This window comes from Puccinia triticina, chromosome 3A, assembly GCF_026914185.1.
Source record: "Puccinia triticina chromosome 3A, complete sequence".
NCBI lineage: Eukaryota > Fungi > Basidiomycota > Pucciniomycetes > Pucciniales > Pucciniaceae > Puccinia > Puccinia triticina.
In genome coordinates, this window is record NC_070560.1 from 4708477 (window position 1) to 4721445 (window position 12969).

At 45.7% G+C, this 12969-nt stretch overlaps 2 protein-coding genes across 2 annotated transcripts; one reads left to right on the top strand and one right to left on the bottom strand.

Moving 5' to 3' along the window:
• Positions 1-6209: 6209 nt before the first annotated feature.
• On the bottom strand, positions 6210-6641 carry PtA15_3A514 (uncharacterized protein; the record flags this gene model as incomplete). The annotated part of the gene is made up of 1 exon (XM_053167491.1): positions 6210-6641. The coding sequence occupies one exon, from the start codon at positions 6639-6641 to the stop codon at positions 6210-6212; it is 432 nt and encodes a 143-aa protein (XP_053018702.1).
• Positions 6642-11781: 5140 nt separating this feature from the next.
• On the top strand, positions 11782-12737 carry PtA15_3A515 (uncharacterized protein; the record flags this gene model as incomplete). Its single annotated transcript, XM_053167492.1, has 4 exons — positions 11782-11839; positions 11916-11934; positions 12017-12606; positions 12697-12737. The coding sequence occupies 4 exons, from the start codon at positions 11782-11784 to the stop codon at positions 12735-12737; spliced, it is 708 nt and encodes a 235-aa protein (XP_053018703.1).
• Between the last annotated feature and the right edge of the window lie 232 nt (positions 12738-12969).

Here is a 12969-nt window from a genome sequence, read left to right on the forward strand (position 1 = left end):
AACAAGAATGATCAAAAAAGGATCCTCCTCAAAACCATTGTCAATATTTTTTGGCTGGATGGGTTATCCACCAATTTCAATTGGAACTTAGAGACTGTAGGCCAAATCACCAGCAATTTGACCCTACTTATTCAATCCCATAAAAATCATTGAAAATTGTTTCTAGATTTTTCATTTTTTAACAGACATAATTTGTGCACTGCAAACTCCATGCATTGTGCAGTGCATGAAATTCCAAACCATTTGTGCACTGCAGGTGAAGGAAGCAAATGTTTCAGGTTTTTTAGGAATCAATAGAAGGACCTTTTATTGCAGATGCCTGGGATGCCAGTGATAAGAGAGGAAAAGAAATTTCACTGGCATCACAGGAAGGAGTCTTTGAGAGAAGAAGAGAAACACAATATAAACCTGTTACCTATCTAATGTTCATATGCTAATGGTGGGACTTAATCCTATGCCACAACAGAAATCAGTTTGGAATTTTCTCTTCTGTTGCTCTCTCCTTCCGCAATGAGTGTTGCACAAAGAGCGCCACCTGTACGGCAACAAGCTTTGGTGCTTTCCTGATACCCTCTCATGCTTACTCTTTGAATACACTGTGTCTTTGAATACACTGTGACAAAGTTTGTGCTCTGGAAGGCATCCTCCAAGAACAAGCTGACATTGGTGTTCATTTCATTGAGTGTGACAAGGGTTTTCCGGACCATTACACTACAAGAAAAAGTCAAGCAAGTGCCACCAGTTGACATGCAGCATACTCTAGTTGAACAAAGCCACTTAAACAGAGGGTCCAGGGTACCAGTGTGGAGTGCTTTCTGTAGGAGAGGCTTATGAGTTATCTCTCAATTTAAGCAGGAGTAGAAAGTGTCTTCTACACAAAAAGGAAAAAATGATAAAAAAACTTGAATAGACAGAATTGTATACTTTGTCCTTGTGAAGACTTTGTGGTGCTCACCAGTCTTGTAGCAGGAAAAATGATTCCTGGAGTAACAAGCCAATGTAGCATAATTTGGAAAACTTGCACATTGTTCATTTTTGAAATCAATATTAAATTTCAATGGTTAGTGATCAAGAAAATCTGAGTAGTCCAAATTTTAGAAGCAGTGATGTAGCATAAGGTACAGTTGGGACAGACCTTTGGAGATGCTGGGGGAGTAGCTATAAAAAATTAAAAAACCTCCCAGCCAAACAAACTTTCTGCTCCCATGTAAAATCTGTGATAATACACAAGTCCTTCCCTTTGGGTGGGGCAGCTTTGTTCCCAGCCACCAGGGGGGGGGGCTTGTGTCAAGTTAGCAACATACTTCTGTGTAAATTCAATTCTAGCCTAGCTCTGCTCAAGCAAACAACCGGTTTTTTTAGCTTGGCCAAAGGCAACCTATTACAAAGGTTAATTTCTATCACCAGATTCCTTAACCGGTGGCACTTGCTTGACTTTTTCTTGTAGTGTAATGGTCCGGAAAACCCTTGTCACACTCAATGAGATGAACACCAATATCAGCTTGTTCTTGGAGGATGCCTGCCAGAGCACAAAATTTGTCCCAGTGTATTCAAAGATTAAGCATGAGAGGGTATCAGGAAAGCACTGAAGCTTGTTGCCGTACAGGTGGCACTCTTTATGCAACACTCATTGCGGAAGGAGAGAGCAACAGAAGAGAAAATTCCAAACTGATTTCTGTTGTGGCATAGGATTAAGTCCCACCATTAGCATATGAACATTAGATAGGTAACAGCACCAGGGAAAATGTGATGACAGCTGGTGGCAGGTGACATTGAGTAAAACATGTTAAGACACCTGAGCTACTGCAAAGACTAGCACATCGAATTGAATCAATTTGAGTATTCGTATTCGTATTCAATTCGATTCGAATAATGCTGGGTCCTATTTTGGCTCGAATATTAGAGTGAATTCAAATATTTGCTCATATTGCCACCCGGGGCCTTTTTGGCCCCGGAGGAGCATACATAGGCCCTCTGCTGATCCCGGGGGCCCCCAGAGACCGCCGGGGCTGCAGATATGACCAGTGGACCACTGACACTGACTATACCAGTGACTACAACCAGCGACAACCGCCGACCATGGTGACAGCCAACGATCCCCCACCACAAACCAAAACAATTTTGCAATCTGATCCACTGCCGTCATCCAAAAACCTTCTGAAGAGACGTAAATCGCTTGGTGTCAACCAATCGGAGACGGCAATATTGTTTTTTGGACCTCCTGATTCTGAAGGAAAACGGACATGCTTGTTCAAGGAGTGCGGCAATACACTAGTGGCAAACAAAACAAATAAGGCCAATTTCGTCAACCACATAGCTCGTAAGCATCCTGGAGAATGGAAGCTTGCACTTGAAGCTGCCGAAAATGCCGAAGAAGGCATTGAAACTCCGCAAAGCTCTGGTACCCCCGCCCCGGCCGCTCCCCAAACGTCTAAAGCTAAAGGACCTCTCCAACAGCTGATGCTCAAGTCTTGACAGGCTAATTTTGAAACCAATCTTATCGACTGGATCATTTCCGACCAACTCCCTTACGCGAAAGTCAAAAGTCCCAATTTCATCAAGATGATCCAAGGACTAGACCCGGGGATCTCGATCATGAGTGAACATACAGTATCTCGCCGAATAAAGGCCCTGTATGCGGATAGTAAGCCCGTTGTGTTTACCTTCTTGAAAAATGAATCCGACCGATTCTCTTTCACAACCGATATCTGGTCCTCAGCTGGCGGAACCCCTTATATTTCACTTACTTGTCATTTTATATCGAAAGCTTGGAAATCAACTTCAGCAACAATCGGCTTCAAACCCTTCCAAGAAAAGCACACGGGCATCAATATCCACGACAAGATCCTTGAGATCTTTGAAGATTTTTTTTGTCATCACGAACTCGGCTCGACTTCCAAAAAGCAAAAATTGATCCACATTGATGATTCTTCTGATGAGGAATCCAGCTCATCCAATACCCCCAATGATGATGAAAATAGTAAATCTAAAGAATCTATTGAGAATAACGAAATGGATCTCTCGTATCTGGGCAAGCGAATACTATCAATCACCCTGGACAACGCTTCAAACAACGACAAATTTATTGAGACCGCCCTCACCACCAAAATGCTGATCTCCCCAGAAGCTCATATCAGATGTTTTGGACATATCCTCAACCTTGCGGCGAACGAAGTTCTCAATGTCATTGAGAATTCCTTAACAAAACTTCGAGCGTTTGTTTTACATGTCCAACATTCCGATCAGGTCTTCAGTGCATTTCAGCAACTCTGTAAGGATAATGATGTTAAACCATCTAGACCGGTCATCAACATTGCCACACGCTGGAATTCCACCTTCGATATGCTTGATTCCGCTCTTGTTCAACGACCAGCGATCAACGACCTTATCTCTTCATACATGAAATCTAACCGAGCTAGTCAAAAGGCAAAAAAGAAGAAATCTGGATCAAAGAAGAAAGGGAAAAATAGCTCGGGCACATCTCAGATTATCAATGCGGTGCAGGGGGCAAATGAAAGGAAAACTTGTGAGATTGTCAGAAATCCTTGCAGATTTTAGTTGTATTTGTTGTCACTCAGCTCGGTTTTGCATTGCTAACATAAGACATTTTTCATATAACAGGAAGTGATAACCAATGACGAATGGAATCTATTTGAATGGTTTCACACATTCTTGGAGAAGTTCCAACAGGTGTTGATCGACACCCAAGGCAAATTCTACGCAACTCTCACAATCGTTATCCCGTGGTACAAGGCGCTTATGGATCACTGCAACAAAACCATCAACAAGTTCACCAAATCTCGTCGACCATCGAGATCAGTGATGATTGAAGCAGCTAATGCTGCTCTCGAGAAACTCCAAGGCTACTACTCGGTCCACACCCACCACTCTGTCCTTGCAGTTGTTTTGGATCCCCGATTCAAGCTTGCTCTTTTCGAAGAACAATCGATCAACCCCAATGACGAGAGACCCGATATAAATGTTGATACTGAGACCCAGATTCAGTTCTGAGATGAAGCGATGTCGATTTTACGATTGGCTTTCAAAGATTACTCAACAAAGTATTCATTCAAGAAGAAATCCACCTCTGAATCCGAGTCAGTTTCCAAGAAGGTCAACAATAAAATCCAGTTCCACCCGTTACAAAAATATAAGAAGATATCCAAGCCAAGTTCAAACAACGAAATCAAGACCTACCTGAAAATGCCCAAGCCAGATTTTGATAAAGACATCATTGAATGGTGGAAGGAGAATCAGTATGTACTTCCAACACTTTCAATGATGGCAAAGGACTACCTTGCGATTCCGGCCAGTTCAGCGGCAAGTGAACGGGTCTTCTCTCAGTCAGGTAATCTAGTTGCGGTAAAAAGATTTAATCTCACAGGTGACTCAGTTGAATCTAACATGTGCATGAGGTCTTGGCTCCTGGGAAATTTAGTTGATACTAGAGGCCAAGGCGGCTCCGCCGCTGCGGGGATCAAAGTTGTCCCCTCTCATGCAATAAGTTCATGCCATTCAGTGTTCCAGTATTACACACAATAATTTTATATTCTACATCAAATGTGTAGTCATTCCATGTAAAAATTTTGGATACCAAAATCCAACAAAGTATTGCTCACAGTATTAAATTGCTTACTTCAAAGTCTTACTCACCCCACATTTCCAACTAAGTTGATTTTTCTTTTTGACCAATTTCAAGATAAATTGAAATTTTCAGGTGCAAATGCAGGCCAATAATGTTCCAACAGGTCAACTCAAATTGTGGAGTGCTGCCATGGTTGGACAGGTCACAGCCAGCAACAAAGCTTGCAGCCCAATTTCATTGCACTCAGATTGAAATGCACCTTCTTGTCATCCAGTCCTCATGGTTTGAATTCCAGTGAACCCAAATCTCACACCCAGGGGCTCTATCCATTTCATAAATTTTGCACTTCAACATGGTGAGAGCTCAACAGGTTATGTTTTCTTCTACCAAACCATATGTTTATATTACTTGAGGGAATCCTATTTCCTTACTTTGGGTTAGTTTTCTGTGTGTTATTCAAAAACTTCAAAAACACAGTCAGAGGAAAAGTAAAAAGGAAGTAGGGTAGATAATGGTCAACAAAAAATTGAGATGGAACCATTGAGGGTTAATGATTGTGGGAGGGTGGTAGAGTCTGAACTCAATAATCATCAGATACATCCTGTCATGTTTCCTCCTCTTGAGTTCAATAGGAAACCAGACCAGTCCTCTAACTTATTTTGAGGTTGTTTTGATAGTTATCTTCTTGATTGTAATGAGCCCCATTTGAAAAGTGAAACCAAACCCTGACAAACTGAAATTTAATCAGCTATCTTTTTCAAGTCACTGTCTATCCAACTGAATGTAACGTAGAAAGAGAATAATCTGTTCAAGTACAAAAAACGGACGGGCATACATATGCATATTTACCATCTCTCTCCTGGCGAATGTCAACCCTTGTGATAAAGTGGAGCTTGGATTCAATACAGGGGACAAATCTAGCCTCGAGAGTCTCTGTAAGATCTTGTTTTTTAGCATCATGGGTAGATAATATTCTTCAGTTTTTCCAGTGATAAAAACAAGGAAAGTATTGTTGGGTGCTTACCAACGGTAGCGTTGCAGCGGTCTTTGCTGAACGTGACAGCATGAAACTTGATTTTATTATTGACCAAGATGACTTGACTGGACCCTAGTCGTCAGCTTCCCAGGTTGCTGAGAACGTCCAGGAAAAGAAAGATAGGGCTGAGGCGAGAGCAAAAGGAAGGGAGGGATGGGCTCTGCATCACACAGTTTTCCAGCGAGTCCAAAAGGAGGGTTTATTGGTCAACGGTGCAGAGGCCGAGCGGGACGGCAAGGCGCAGGAAGTTGCCAAAGATGTGCCAGTCGCCCGGGCTTGACTTGCTTGCAAAGGGGAAGCCCGGCTAAACAACACAGGACCCCAGGCTGAGCGTCGGGCAAGGCAAGATGAGGAGAGGACGTACGCTGTAGCCGCGTTCGCTCCATTCGACCGCGTCCTGGAGCCGATCCAGAAAGGCCTTGAGCAGCTGGAGCACCTCTATCCCTTCCTCGCGATAGAGCCAGGAGTCGAGGAGGGCCTTCAGGAAGGCGGATCCGACGATGGCGCGGGTCTGTCTGAGGCCGAGGGGGAGCTCGAGGTGCAGGAGGGGTCGCCGGGAGGGCGGGTGGGGGCGCTGCTTGGCTGGTATTAGGCGCGCGGGACGGTCATCGCCGCCTGTCGGATCGGCCGGGGGTTCTGGTTGTTCAGCAGCAGCGTGGTCAAGTTGTTCAGCAGCAGCGTGGTCAGGTACACAAACATCTCCAGGTCGTCCGGGTTGATCTCTGCCGCGGAGGCCAGTCGCGAGTTGAGCTCATGCAACGAGCGCCCCGTGTGCTGTACCGGCGGGCCTCGCCCGAATGGCACGAAGAAGGCCAGCTTGCTGTCCTGCGTCCACAGGTTCAGGAGCGCCCGGACCAGTTCCGTCTTCTGTGTATTATCCTCGCCGGCCATCAATTTGGAGTCGGAGCACATGAGGATGTGGAACTGGTTGGACTCAATCACAGCACTCGTGAAGACGTGACGTAGGGGGGAGGCAACGGCAGGGTAGAGTTCTTTGAGCTTGACGTTCCAGTTGGCCATGTTGGCAGGGTTGTCCTTGTTGGCGGGCGTTCCATCGGGCTTGTTGGTGTTGCTGGAGAGCTGAGCTTGTGGCAGGCCTTGATGAAGGCGACCTGTAAGGGCACGAAGCTGTTCCTGGAGAGACACTTCTCAAGCAGGGTGGTGTCAACAAAGTGGCGGTCGAGCTTGCAGAGCGCGGCGAGGGCCTCGGACATGAGCGGGATCTCGACGACGAAGGGTTGAGGGTTGGGGCATTGTGTCCGTTGGTGAGGCCGCGGTCGTCTCAGTGGGAACGGTGGTGGCGGGTGGTGTATGGTTGTGGCTGGAGGGGAGGTGGTTGTTGGGTGGTATCTCTGGGAGTATCACAGCAGATTGGATTGACTATAAAGTCGGGTCGGATTGGAGGTGTTATTTCCTCAGGCGACTCGAAGGCTGTAATTCCAGCTGGAGAGTCGTCTCACCCCCGTCCGCTGTTGCATTTGCGCAGTTTGGCGGGGGATATTCGTGGGCCCCCCTTGTGCTTTAGGGCTGGGGGCCTTCCTCCCAACACTTTTTAACCCTGCTAGACAGGGATGGGTGTTGGGCCACGGTGCGTCAGCTTGCTGCGCTAGGTGGCTGGGTGCAGGTTTTTTTGCCACATGTTGTGCATATTTTTTTTTGTATTTGAGCAGCATGTGCCGCTTTCTCTTGTAATTAGTCTGTTTGTGGGTGTATGCGGTCTTTTGGCTCCCTGTTTTGTAAGAGGGAAAACCTTTGACCTTGTTTTTGTATTTTGGCAAATTGTAGGGGAAACCCTTGAATTTTTTTTCTACAAACCTGAGACTTTAATATACTTGGATTGCTTATAATTCAATTAAAACTGAGCAGTAGTTTTACCTTTTTTTCTCTATTTGCTTTTAAAAATTAATAGTACAGTATAGATAAACATGAAATAGCTATTACTTGAGTGAAAAAAAGAAATATATTGCTTTCTTGTGTTGACAAAATAACCAAAAATACCGTTTTTGGTGTTTTTGGTACAATTTGAGTCAAATATCTCCGAATACTCCAGTATTCGACGAATCAGTATTCAACAGTCCCAAAAAACACGTCGAATACCACCGTGCTAGTCTTTGAGCTACTGTGGCAAGACTCCACTATCAAAACAATGGCCCCTTTGTGGTCATTGGGGAGTACCACTCAATGGGTTTTGGAGTATGATTGGAGACTGAACAAGAGTCTTCTTCACATCACCTGACCTCAGGTGACCTCTATTTTTCCCTGGTGCAGGTTTATATTGTGTTTCTCTTCTTCTCTCAAAGACTCCTTTCTGTGATGCTAGTGAACTTTCTTTTACTCTCTTATCACTGGCATCCCAGGCATCTGCAATAAAAGGCCTTTCTATTGATTCCTAAAAAAACCTGAAACATGTGCTTCCTTCACCTGCAGTAGGGGGGTTCAAAATTGATCCAGGAAGCTGTCCAGGTTCAAAAATCCAGGAAAAAAATTGGACCTGGAAGCTCTCCTGTGGACCTGGGGGCCTTATTAGCAAGAGGCTCCAGGAGGGTTGTTCCAGGTCCAGGAATCAGGCCAAAATGACAGGAAACAACTTGCATCAACATGTTTTTGCACCCCCAACCCCTCCCGGCTGTATCCTCAACTGTGCCCCCCAAATAAACATACATACATATCCCGCATTGGCCACCTCCACATCCACCATCCAATCCACCATCAACAGTGAAACAGGTGCTATAAAATGCAATATCACACATTTAGCAGTATTGCATCGTTGGGGATTGCTCATCTGCTGTATTGGATTGAAAAGTCAATGCATGGCATCACTCTATCAATACAGCGGGTGAGAAAAGCTTGCATAGCATTGTAGAGACGATGCAATACGATTCAAGTTGAATCGTATTGCACAACCAATATATGCGCAGATAGACCGATAAAGATTGGTATTGCATCTATTGGCATTGCGTCGGTTAAACCAATTCACATCCAAGGAACAGCCTGTATTGCAATGCTCAAGCAATGCATATCACATCAGCCTTCCAAGACAACACAATTCAATGCAAAGTATTGGAGGCTGCAAGGGTCCCAAGGCCTTCAGCAATGACTCTTGCCTCCAGGGCCCAGCCTGTGTAGCACCCTCCGCAGAGCCGCCGGTGCTGCTCATCATGGCCAACTTAGTTAAGGCTTGGTAGCTTGTTGAGGACCTTGACACCAACCAAGCGGGCCCAGACAACCGACAGGTTCTCTAGCAAGTACAGCTTATTGAGCTTTTTGTCCATTGCCATTGACGTTGTTGTCCAAGGCTTCCTCCTTGTCGTCGGGACTCCAGTCTGACAACAATGAATCTTCTCGGATGTTTGGAATGGGGCCTGCTTGTGGTTGAAAGCTGTGACAGGGTGTGCCTAGGTAATAGAACTATAGATTTAGATTGCCAAAAATAGAACCAGAACTAATAACAAGTGTTAGAACAAATTGGAACAACAACAAGAAATAAGGAATAGTCATACCAGTCAAGAAGATTTTATATGTAATAAAATAGAGAGCTAGACAAGGATTTAGAAAGAGGACTGTAGGATCGCTAAACATGGAAAGAATTAGTATATTATGAATCGGTCCAAAAAGATTGTGTTCTTTTTCTCACCGAATGATCAGGATTCTGGGACATGAGAATCAGAAGGAAGTTGATCAAAAGTATGCTGATGAAGTCGACAAGAGTTGATTGAGCTGTTGAGGAATCGGAAGCAAAGAATGTTGAAGATTATGAGGAGTTGAGATCAACCGAATTTTGAAGAGGGAAGAGAACAAAAGAAATACAAACGGGTGAGAAAGTGACGACGGAAAGGGAAAGGAGTAGAGAGCAGTTGAGCGTTTTTTGGAAGAATAACTAGAGTTGTTATTAGCTTAAGATTAATAGACTTGAGGATGACATTCAAGTCTATCAGGATTGACAGGGTACTCGGAGATGTGAGTAAGAGTGTGAAGAATGTGTTTTGTCGATAGTGAGCAGGAAGGGAGGGAGGAGCGAGTCGAAGAAGGAAGGGAATCCCAAACAATCAAGCTGACGATCATTGCATGACTGAATGATGTCATCTATGATGTCATACTCTAGAATCGGAACAGCGGAGAGCGGAGAATGAGGCGGAGCGTGCAGCGCCACTGGAGCGCACCAGATCGGTAAAAAGGCGCGGAGCAAGGGTGAAGCGAGCAGCGCTACTAGAGCGCACCAGAATTCCAACACTAGGTGATATATGGAGCACCCTTGGGCCCCCAATTGTGGGAGGGGGACTTCCTTAAGCCCATTGGATGCCAGATGTGGGGCGCAGGAATCCAAGTCCAGGAGCATTTGGACAACTTTGGGCATTCAAAATTCAATTGCCAGAAACACATTTTTGGCAGGGGATTTTTTTTCCTGGAATTTGGGACCTGCGCAACCTCCTGGAGACCTGGGTTTCAATTTTGAACCCCCCCTAGTGCAAAAATGGCTTGGAATTTCATGCATTGCACAATGCACAATGGTCACCTTCTGGAACAGCAAGCTACTCACAACAACCCTGTGGTAGTCTTCGGAGCACACAGGGAGAAAATGAGAGTAGAAAGGTTGAGAATATCAACAAGCTTTTGTGAACTAGTAGTAGGTTCACTACACTGTAATCAGCAGAAACCCCAGACCCCAGAAAATCCCTGAGGTATAAGTTTTTCTGTGTTTCAATTTTTTTATGACTGTAAAATAGAGGATCTGGTAGCCCTGGTTTGCCATATTTGCCTTATGACTCAATTTCTCGCACATATTTGGGTGATGACTCAATTTCTCACAGTTCAGAGGTGTAAAATTGTCAAATCCCAAGGATCCCACCCATGAACCTTAGAATTTCTAATCAAACAGTATTGAACAGCTTTTGGCCTTTTCTTGACTTTATGTGTTTATTTCTGAACTTGATACAAAGTTGGCACATAACTGTCTGGCTATTATGGTACAAACAAAACACAAAAAAGAAGAAATGGACACTCTTGATCATCAAGAATTTTAGGGTTAGGATGGCATTTCTCTTCAGTCTTGCTTGTACTTGGATCATCATTTTTCCACTAATTTGCTGCTGATTCAGTGCACTGAATTTCACCATTTCTTTTCTGGTGAGATCAGAGGTCCCGAAAAATGATGTGCTGACCGCTTTGCTGCACTGTTTGCAGCAAAGCCATTTCACCTTTGCCCTCCCTTGGATTAGGATAAAATCAGGTTCAACCCAGCTATTTATTCATTCAGTTCTCAAGTAATGATCATACTGCCCTGCAATGCATAATGGGAATGCTCTTCCCTTTGTAGAAATATCCTTCCCCCAGATATTATTTTCACAATCAGCCTAACATTTCAACCACTGTGCTACACATAGAAAAGATATTTCATAGGGAATGTGTTGCACAGCTATTTCATATCTGCTTCTGCCTTTCTCCAAGCTCAGCGCTGGTCTTTTATTATTTTCTGTGTCCCCTGAACTCAGTAAGGGGGCTAGATGATCAGATTGAAAACAACAAGAAGAGGATCATTTCACTATCCAAGTATATTAAAGCCTCAGTTTCGTGGAAAAAAAAATCAAGGGTTTCCCCTACAAATGACCAAAATACAAAAAAAAAATCAAAGGTTTCCCCTTTTACAAAACAAGCATCCACAGGCTGAGATTCAGCTCACAAATTAAGCAAAACACCAAAAAAAAAGACTAGAATACAACATGATAAAACAAGCCTGCACCCCGCCACCTAACATCAGCAAGCTGATGTATCATGGCCCAACACCCATCCCTGTCTAGCAGGGTTAAAAAGTGGTGAGAGGAAGACCCCCAGCCCGTAAGCACAGGGGGGTCCACGAGTATCCCCCGCCGGACTGCGCAAATGCAACAGCGGACGGGGGTGAGACGACCCCCCGGCTGGAAACCAGCCCGAGGAGTTGCCTGAGGAAATAACGTTGACTCAGGATCAGTATTTATAGACGCAGCCGCACCATCGCCTCAAGTTTGCACTCCTCGAGAACCCTTCTGCGGCGCTATCAACTGATCTACCGCTCCACGACTGGTTGTCTTGGAAATCACTCACAGCTACCAAACAAGCCCTCACATATCCCTATGCTCAGCCACCGCATCAAGATCAACCAGACCACCACCGCTCCAGATGTTGCATGGCGTTAACAGTGGTGTCAACACCATGCCCCTTTGACGCCACCACCACAGCCTCAGGTATGTCTGACTTTCACAGTACGTAGTGCTTTGAGAAGACCCTAACACTGACTCTGCGTGTAATACTATGTTTCAGGTTCAACCACACAATCCAGGTACGAGGCATTCCAAGGCTGATTCTTTGCTCATCCACTGACCTGGAGACTTGACCTTTTCACCTCCCCGCCTCATTAATAGTCCGTCCCCGGTCCGGGTTGGAGGAAGAGGCGGTGGTCAAGTAGGACCAACAGAGCTTGTAGATTGTCCTGATCAAATGGATCACCTCCCTCGTCGCCGTCTTTGTGCCAAGCTTGATTCATTGTACCTCCGCCCGACGCCAGCTCACCGCGATCTCCCGGCTGCTCTTCAACAATGGTACCTTCGCCCAAAGCCAGCTCACTCCAGCCCGCTCGCCCGATCTTTGCAAGAGCCATCCACTACTGACCATCGTCACGCGCAGGGGAGAGCGGACGAAGACGAGCCAAGTGAAATCAAGGGGAACCTGGCCTTCTGGTCCTCCAGGTCCGCCGCCTGGACCTCCAAAACCGCCGCGACTCCCGCCACCACCTTTGTCAAACTCATCGCCAAAGTCGACATCCTTGCCCTCCCGCCCATCGTCTCCATCGACTTCGTCCAGCGCTTCTTTGCCTACCATGTCGCCGCTGCCCTTGTCCTCCTCTTCCAGCACAACATGCATCCCCTCCCCGACTCAATTCTTGCCAGAACTTGCAGGCTCAAGCTCTGCTTGGACACGCCTAGAGACCTTGCTAGCTACCTTCCTCAAAGCTGTCAGTGCCCAATGCTTGTATCAAGAAAAATAATGCCTCACCCTGCTCTCGATCACCGTTGAGTCCCATTGGCTGATCCTCTTTTGCCAGCCCATTTTCATCTCAGGCTTGGTTTGGTTGATTGGCTCTAGAGGAGGAGACGACGTTGACAATGGGGGATGGCAAATGGAGCTCGGAACATGCGCCGATGCTGCTGCATTAAGCCTTGACCGCCAAGCATGAAGGCGCAGCAGCAGCCTCCTTCTCCTTGTTGGAGGGGGATGGGGAGGAGAAAAAGATCTTCAACCAGGTTGCCAAGATCTTCTTCCGCCCCCAAAGCTGCACCCGCCTCCTCGCTGTCCTACTCGGCCTTCTATCCTAGAC